Source organism: Solanum dulcamara, chromosome 10 (genome assembly GCF_947179165.1).
Source record: "Solanum dulcamara chromosome 10, daSolDulc1.2, whole genome shotgun sequence".
In the NCBI taxonomy this organism is placed as follows: domain Eukaryota; kingdom Viridiplantae; phylum Streptophyta; class Magnoliopsida; order Solanales; family Solanaceae; genus Solanum; species Solanum dulcamara.
Window position 1 is genome coordinate 72778387 of NC_077246.1, and position 9034 is coordinate 72787420.

General features: G+C 38.6%; 2 protein-coding genes across 2 annotated transcripts; one reads left to right on the plus strand and one right to left on the minus strand.

Moving 5' to 3' along the window:
• Positions 1 to 2649, plus strand: LOC129869968 (G-type lectin S-receptor-like serine/threonine-protein kinase At5g35370). The gene has a single exon (XM_055944520.1). The coding sequence runs from the start codon at positions 1 to 3 to the stop codon at positions 2647 to 2649; it is 2649 nt and encodes an 882-aa protein (XP_055800495.1).
• Positions 2650 to 3206: 557 nt separating this feature from the next.
• LOC129870138 (phosphatidylinositol 4-phosphate 5-kinase 1-like) lies at positions 3207 to 8962 on the minus strand. The gene is made up of 8 exons (XM_055944756.1): positions 7638 to 8962; positions 7367 to 7531; positions 7030 to 7195; positions 6742 to 6852; positions 6426 to 6619; positions 6223 to 6341; positions 6025 to 6097; positions 3207 to 3966 (listed from the first exon to the last, which is right to left on the minus strand). The coding sequence occupies exons 1-8, from the start codon at positions 8765 to 8767 to the stop codon at positions 3681 to 3683; spliced, it is 2244 nt and encodes a 747-aa protein (XP_055800731.1). The 5' UTR covers positions 8768 to 8962; the 3' UTR covers positions 3207 to 3680.
• Positions 8963 to 9034: the final 72 nt, after the last annotated feature.

The following is a 9034-nucleotide window of genomic DNA, read 5'->3' on the forward strand; positions in this document are numbered from 1 at the left end:
ATGGGATCTTCTTTGTTGTTATTCATTGGCACCCTTTTGTTATCTTGTTTTCTTGTACATTCTGGTCCTCTTTCTTTTCAACCATTAACTCCAAACTTCACTGCTTCATATTTCAAGTTCATTGATACTTCTGGATCATTCTTGTCATCACCAAATGGAACTTTCAAAGCAGCAATCACAAACACAAAGTCCCAAGAAAGATCCTACTACTTTGTCATCGTTCACTCGCAATCACATGTAGTAGTTTGGTCAGCAAATCGCGATTTTCCTGTATCTGATTCAGGTGAGTTACGCCTTTCTGTCGATGGCCTTTCTCTTTTTGATGATTCAGGTGATCCCATTTGGTCAGCTAAGCTTAGTAGTACTAGTACTAGTAGTTCTGTTACTTCATTGCAGCTTCTTGAATCAGGAAACTTGATATTGGTTGATGCTTTTAATAATAGTGTGTGGGAAAGTTTTGATTTTCCAACAGATACAATCGTTATAGGCCAACGATTGCCTGTTAGGAAATCGTTGGTTAGTTCAGTGAAAGAAGATGAACTTGCTAAAGGTGATTATGAGTTTGTGGTGGTAGATAATGATGCAATGTTACAATGGAATGAAATGACTTACTGGAAGTTAACTATGGAAACTAAGGCGTATACTGATACATATGCTCCGGGGGAGTATATGATGATCACGAGCACAGGATTGTTCCTTTTAGGGGTGAATGGAACGGAGAAAGTGATTCAGGTTGTTTTGGATGAGCTGAAAGATCCTGATTTTAGGATTGCAAAATTGGAAGAGAATGGACATTTCAGTGTCAAACGATTTAGTAATGGAAATTGGATGTCTGAATTCAATACTCCTGATGATAGTTGTCGTGTTGCTTTCACTTGCAAGAAGCTTGGAATTTGTGATGAGGGGAGATGTTCTTGTCCACCGGGATTTCGTGTTAGTTCTGAGGTGAATGGTAGTTGTGCTCCAATTGATAGAAATTTGATAATGCCAGTTTCTTGTAATGCATCTTTGAATATGAATGTTACTGGATTAGGAAATCGCGTCTCGTACTTGAGGCTGGAGAGTGGTATGGACTATTTTGCCAATGATTTTATTGAACCTGTGACGCGTGGTGTGAATGTATCTGTTTGTCAAGATCTTTGTTCTAAGAATTGTTCTTGCTTGAGTATTTTTCATGATCAGTCGTCGGGGTCATGTTATATGATTGAAAATTTTCTGGGTTCGATTTTGAGGGGCTCGGATTCTAGTAATGGAAGAGGTAGATTGGGATACGTTAAGGTCATTTCTGAACAGTCCTCATTTGATCCAAATGATAACTTAAGTGACAAGAGGTCTAGATTCCCTGTCATTGCTTTGGTTTTACTTCCTTCTTCTGGGGTTCTCCTTATCATTGGGATGATGGCTGGAATTATGTGGTTGATGAGAAGAAGAAGATTGATGCAGATTTCAGGGAAAGAGTTTGGACGAACGGATTCGTCTTCGTCTGCTGAGTTTGATAACATTTCCATACTGGGGTTGCCTGTGAAATTTGACCATGAGGAGATTCGGGTAGCCACGGAATGTTTTAGAACTCAAATTGGTACTGGTGGATTTGGAACCGTATATAAAGGTACTCTATCTGATGGAACTGTTGTTGCTGTCAAGAAGATGAATGCTCTCGGGGCTCAAGGAAAGAAGGAGTTTTGCACTGAGATCGCGATTATTGGGAGAGTTCACCATGTTAATTTGGTTAGTTTGAAAGGATTTTGTGCACATAGAGGAGAAAAGTTTCTGGTGTATGAATATATGAATCAAGGCTCGTTGGATCGGACCCTTTTTGGACACGGACCTGCCTTAGATTGGCGTACCAGATATGAAATCGCGCTTGGAACAGCACGTGGGCTTGCTTACCTGCATGGTGGTTGTGATCAGAAGATCATACATTGTGATGTGAAGCCAGAGAACATACTCCTCCATGACAACCTGCAAGTAAAAATATCAGATTTCGGGCTTTCCAAGCTTCTTAATTCTGAGCAGTCTAGTTGGTTTACCACAATGAGAGGTACTCGAGGCTACTTAGCACCCGAATGGCTGACTAGCTCAGCCATAACGGAGAAATCAGATGTCTACAGCTACGGAATGGTGTTACTAGAAATAGTACGAGGGAAGAAGAACTCCTCGTTCCAACCACCAAATGACACTACTTCTCAGAGCGAAAGTAGTGAGAGGAATAGGCTTTCTCCATTGTCTCTTGCCTCAGCAAATCAGCCAATCTACTTCCCATTATTCGCGTTGGAAATGCATGAACAGAAAAAGTACTTAGACCTTGTGGATTCTCGCGTTCTGGGGAGTGTCAAAAGTGAGGAAGTCGAGAAGCTAGTACGTGTGGCTTTGTGTTGTTTGCATGAAGAGCCAACTCTTAGACCAACAATGGCCAATGTTGTTGGCATGTTAGAAGGTGTGTTGCCTTTGGCTATTCTACAGGTTCAATCACTCAATTTTCTGCGATTTTATGGTCGTAGATTCACTGAACCATTGATTATCGATGGGGATCAAGAGGATAATGTGTTTGAGTTACATCAACAAAACAGGAACCTTAGCAGTACTACTAGTAGTTCTTACAATTCCTTCTCTTATATGTCTTCACAGCAAGTCTCAGGTCCAAGATAGCACTAGTAAATCTCATGTTACTCGAACCCTCGAAAAATGTTGTCACATTCGTGTCTGATCCTCCAAAAATGCATAGGTTTGGAAGGATCCAACTCACTTAACAGTATTTTTGAAGAGTCCGAATAACATAGAATACATATGCTTTTTAGTTCAATATGTTACGCTACTATGTGAAAACTTTAGTTGTAATATGTTGTTTGTAATCTTTTAAATTTATTGTACATACTATATAAATTTAAGTGCAACTCTTTTATCTTTTGGTTACACAAAAGTTGCTAGTTTTCATGGGGGGATATTTAGATGCTTATGAGTTTGAATCACTCATAAAGTTGTTCGGACTCTTTAAAAATGAAGCATTCAACATGAGATATCTTAAGTTCACCTTCCGTTATACTTTAGGATCGTTCATACCCTTCCAACGAAAGGTGATTTCAAAATAGTCAAAAGTAGATGGGTAAACTTGACCCTTTTTTCTGAAATCACCATGTCTATGATGGAACTCCATCAATGTCAAAGGCAAATATGTAAAACAAATAGCCACAAACACAAAACAAATGATAGATAACACACTTCTTCAACTTCCCTTAATCTACAAGTCATTCCTAACACAATTAAACGAGGAACTAAGCATTAATTTTCATCGTCGAAAACAGTAATTACAAATACTACCAAAAAAGATTTCCTTTACTGTACATTTGATCAAAATCTTCATGTTCACTCAACTCAACTAGAGAGTGACCAAAAGGAAGGAAAGAAGAAAAAAAATGATATACATAGCTTGCCTAGATTAATCATATCCTTGACATATATATCAAGGAGGGAAAAGGGATAAAATAAAATTGGGCATCAACAACTTCATCAGACCAGTCATTCATTCACACTTTACCAATGGCCAAGATCTCCACAAAAACTAGTCATCATATAAATCAGCAAACAAGGACGTTAACCAATTTCAACTAATTCCAGTCTCTTCTTGTTTCTCACTTGCCCGTCTCCTCCATAAGCTTATCTACATGCTCTTTCCATGCCCCTTACCCTTCGTCTACTTTAAAGATTCTACTTATAAAATCCCGAAATCTTTTAGAGTAGAGCTTTGGATCAACAGCAGATATCGAAGTGGGATCCACCTGTAATGACTTGTATGCATGTTCTAGCCTTTTGCTGATATCATAATCTTGAAGAATGTCAATGATGCCCAAGCAAAGGATAGCATTATTAGCCTCACAGCCACCCTGTCCAGAAGTTGACTCACTTCCACTCTTTGTTACGCACATCGCCCTTGCAGGCACGTTTGCAGCTGAACTTATAGGAGGATTCCTAAGACATCACAAGAGCCACGGTGAAGTTCTTAACATCCGTAAAATAATTAAAAAGGTTTTCTTCGCATTGTTACTTCAAGATTGAAAAATAATGAATTCATAGGACAGAACAAAATCCACATGCAAGGTACTGATCAAGGTTAGAAGATTAGCTACACGGAGGGACACAGAAATCAAACGACAATTTATTAACTGCACTAATAAAGGTAGAAAGTTTATGGTGGATACCACACAAGCAGCAGCTTATACTCAATGAGTGGTCAATAAAGGTTCCAAACTTAGCAGTCTTTGCTATCATAACCGAGACCTTATGTTATATATGTAGAAGCTATTTGTATTACTTGAACAGTTCAAGCATCAAGTAGCTAAAAACTTGACACATTTTTACAAGCATCCATAGTTCAGCGGTTAAGGAACAAAGGTTGATCTTAATAGTTCCTTAATTGTTCAAGGATCCTGAATAGGTGCCTTTTTTACAAGTAATTGTTCAAGGACCTTAAATAGGTGCATTATGATGAGCAAATGTCCTTTTCAGTACCAAAATTAACTCAGTGGATTCTGGTACTACAACCAAAAGTATGTTTGCATGCACAAGAAAGAGAAGTAGATGAATGACTACAACAGTGGCCCAAAAAGGACCGCTTGAACATATCCGTGTATCAAGCACATAGTGAGAATGGAAGCAGATTAAATTAGGGATAATACACCATTTCACCCCTGAACTTGGCACGGAAACTCACTTTAGCAACTAAACTTAGGTTGTATTTATATACCCCCTTAACAACTTTCATTTCAATTATTTTCCACCCTAAAAAAATAATATCACTCTCAGAATGTGAGTATGTACTACACCCCCGCCATGTCATGGCCACATCATTGCCACTTCAAAAATTACCAACCCTTCATTTTTATTTTATTTTATTAGTTTTTCTCTTTCTCTTTCTTCTTCTTCTTCTCCATTTTCTCTTTTTTCTTCTTTCTCCTCATCCAAATTGGATGAATTGCCCTCCAAATTCATTGTTTTGATTATTATTGTTGGCCATTATTAATTTAAACGAAGTGCCCTTCAAAAAAATAAATCATCACCATCATCTTTAACCTACACCCACCACTATTACCATTATCTCCCCACCAAATTTCATCCCATTTCTTCTCAAATTCGTCCCACTTACATTTAAATTCGTCCAAATTCGTCGTTTTGATTCTTATTGTTAGCCACTATTATTATTATTAGTAATCCCATTTCTTTCATAACCATTATTTTGTAACTTTATTTTTGAAAGAAAATCAAAATCAAAATCAAGAAATCAAAAAATGGTGAAAATAAAAAGAAAAGAATAATGAAAATATAGAGAGAATGAGGGATTTGTGGAGGAGGAGGAAGGTATGAGGGATTTGTGGAGAAAAAGGAAGGTGGCGGGGTGGGGCTGTAGGTGAGGTGGGGGTTGTGAAGAAGAAGAAGGCGGTGGGGGCAGGGCTATGGGGTGAAGAACTTGGGGGGGGGGGGGGGGGGAGTGAAGAAGAAGGTGGATCTATGGGAGTGGGGTAGGGGCTGAATGGGGGTGTAGGGATGGAGGGGTGAGAGGTAAAGAAGGAGGAAGTATTTTTTATTTTATTTTTTAATTGTCTAATAATATATATATATCAATGGGTCCATATTTTTATGTTCTTCACTTGCTCAAATTTTTCTTTTTGCCACGTCGGCATTAGGGGTGGAAAATAATTGAAAGGTAAGTTGTTAAGGGGGTATATAAATACAACATAAGTTTAGTTGCTAAAGTGAGTTTACGTGCCAAGTTCAGGGGTGAAATGATGTATTATCCCATTAAGTTAAATAAAATTCCACATTGCTAAGGTAGGTCTCTTTAAGCATATTTCATACTTGCTCCTTTATGCTGGTCAAGCATGAGGAGAAGAATTAGAAACTAAAGCTGCACACTTTTTGAAAATGAAGTGCATTTTGGTATCGGACAGGTAGGCATTCAGATTTCCATACTATTGAATTTCTTATATTGATTGGAAAAGATTGAGATAACGCCTTTAAAACAGGGCATACCTTTTCTCCACGAACTGTCCCTTATCAGGGCTTTCTGCATCACATAAGCAATAATCTTGAACATCAACTTTGCCTAACAGTATATCAGTGAGTATTCTCAGGAGTCATGCCACCAAGTTGCAAAAAAAGTATATTATGAAGCAGAAAAAAGATGTAATAATTGCAATCTGGATGTAGAAAGATTTCCAGAATTGTTACCAGAAGGTGACAAATTCATCTCGCCGTTGTTGCTATAATTGCAGATATGAACACCAATCAAAAGACTGTAATCCATGATATTCTCAGCTTCCAGAAACTGACAATCTATATCAATTTGTCTGAGAACCATAAGCATAAAGTCAGGTCGTTCTATGAATATAAAGACAACAACAAAAGAAAAATTGGACAAAGGTATTTCTCACCTTATAAGCTCTTTATACCAAGATTGTCGCAATTGAAAGACAAAGTTGAGATCGAGGTCTTTAAGCGTAGCAGTCTCATCGGCCTCTCCTCCTGGCTTATCAGTTGTACGGCCATAAGAGGATCCCTTTAAATCAAAGCGCTTATGGATCACGCGTTCAGAGTAGAACAGGTTCCCCATAACAACAAAACGTGTCTGGTTTATACATTGAATAAGAGAATGTAAGAACTCCTAGAGAAATGACTGCATAAGGAACGATACATGATCTTTTTTGGAAATCCAGATATATTATAGCATTAAAGAGAATTCAACCATACCTTTTGACATCCAACCATTTTAACACAATGTACACCAAAAAATTTTGTCACCAAGGAGCTTCGGTACTGACAAACATGCCGATAATAACTTTGAAGCATTCTAATGAGCACCTGAGCAACATGGAAAATCAGTAAAAGCAATCCTATTTTCTCAAACATCAATCTATTGCTAAAGAATAAAGCAAGAGTGTAAGTGATATATCGAATAGCATGCCTCATTTGAATAACTAACAGCAGTCTCTCTTCGTTACTACCCTAAAAGGTATTGAGCTGCTCGCAGTCACTGACCTTGACTTCGGACTTTTTCAAAGTTTTGATGATAAATCGGTCATCTTGAGTTAGATAGAAGTTGCTGCCACTTTTCCCAGGGGAAGACAGTTCCCTAAGTGCATCACTTCCACAGATAGCCAGCATGTATTCAGCTGGATCTATTCCAAACAATTCCCTAAGATTCCTAACAACATAAACGAAAAGGAAACAACAATTAATATAATGCTGCACGTAGCTCAACCACATACCAGTAGTGCTAATACTGAAAACCAATAATTAGCTAAACAATAACGATAATCCAATCTCGTCCACTAAAAGATAGAAAAGGTTGGATCCTGGATTCCACTAAACATACTTGAAAACCACGGGACAGTAGTCCTTCCATTTGAAGTCCACAACCTGATGGGGTGGTGTGAGTTTGGAACCCTCAGGTGGAAACCTTGTCCAGAACTTCTCATTAGGATCGAAATCTGAACTCCTTGGTTCTCTGGTAATTGAGGCGTGCTTCTGAGTAGAATACCTGTATATGTACATATATATGAATGCATAACCAACTACATAAGGTTCTTAAAATGCAAAAAAACCATGGACTAAATGCTTAAGAAAGCAATAAAAAGCCGCATTACCTAATACCTAGTTGAAGACTAAGCACCAAATCATAATTCTTATGTCCCTTGGTTATTGGCTGCCCCGGTTTCTTCATTTCCACAACTTCAGAGTGACAAGGACTCTTCCGAAAATCCCCACTTTCATCTCCTTCAGAACTCTCACTCTCTTCATCATCATCATCATCATCCTCGTCCTCATCTTCATTCCTTGGAACAAACATAGAAGAAGCCTCCCTATTATCAACAATATCACAAGTAATATCTCCTGCTTCACCATCAGATTCCCATATACAAATCCTCGGTAAATTAACATTCCTTTCGCGCACATTCATCGTCACAGAAGATCTCCTTAGAATCTGACCACCATTACCACCACCACCACCAGTAGTACCAAATTCTTGTTTACATGAATTACTATCACCCCATGAACCACTAGTATAACAAGTCCTACCATCAGGCCAACTAAAAACACCATTTCCTTTAGGCATCCCATTATCCCAATCCCCTTCATATCTTTTCCCATTTGCCCAAATCAAAACCCCTTTACCAAACATAACCCCTTTTCTCCATTCTCCAATATACTCATTCCCATTACCCCAAACATACCTCCCTTCCCCTTCTTGCAAATTCCATTTCCAAGAACCAACATACAAATCCCCATTAGCATATAACTTCTCCCCAAACCCATGTTTCCGATCTGCTGCCCACCAACCCCGATACATATCCCCATCAGCTCCGATAAACGTCCCATTCCCATCCATTCTCCCATCCTTAAAATCCCCTTCATAAGTCGCCCCAGAAGGCCATGAAAACCTCCCTTTACCACTCGCCTTCCCTCTTCTCCATTCACCTTCATACATACACCCATCAGACCATAAATACTTCCCATTACCATGAGGCACTTTTCCCAAGAATGTTCCAGTATACAGATCTCCGTTCGGGAGCTGCCGTAGCTCAGCCATATCATCATTTGTTGGCGTAATGCGACGTGACCCAGCTTGTAATCTTGAACGATTAGCTGATGTACACAACGGAGGGATGATAATAACATCCCCATCTTCTTCTGGACTAGTTTTCTTCGTCATAGTAGTAGCAGCAACAACAACAACAGCAGCAGCAACACAAGGTTTCTTCACAGTTTCACGCATTTCCTTCTTCCTTTTCAGCTCAACTCAACAATACTTTGCTCGCCGGAGGTAGTCGGTACCGACGACATTGCCGGTGCCGGAGCCGGAGACTTTTTTATGATTTTTTTTCTCTCTCTTTCTTACTTTTGCTTTTTTGAAAATTTTTGGTGGTATTGTTTGAGCACTCACTGTGTTTAACAGCTTTTTTTTAGAATTTCGTTGTCTGAAATATGTCTTTTATTTTTGTTTTATTTGCTCTTTTTCTTTCTATATGTAATAAAAAATAAA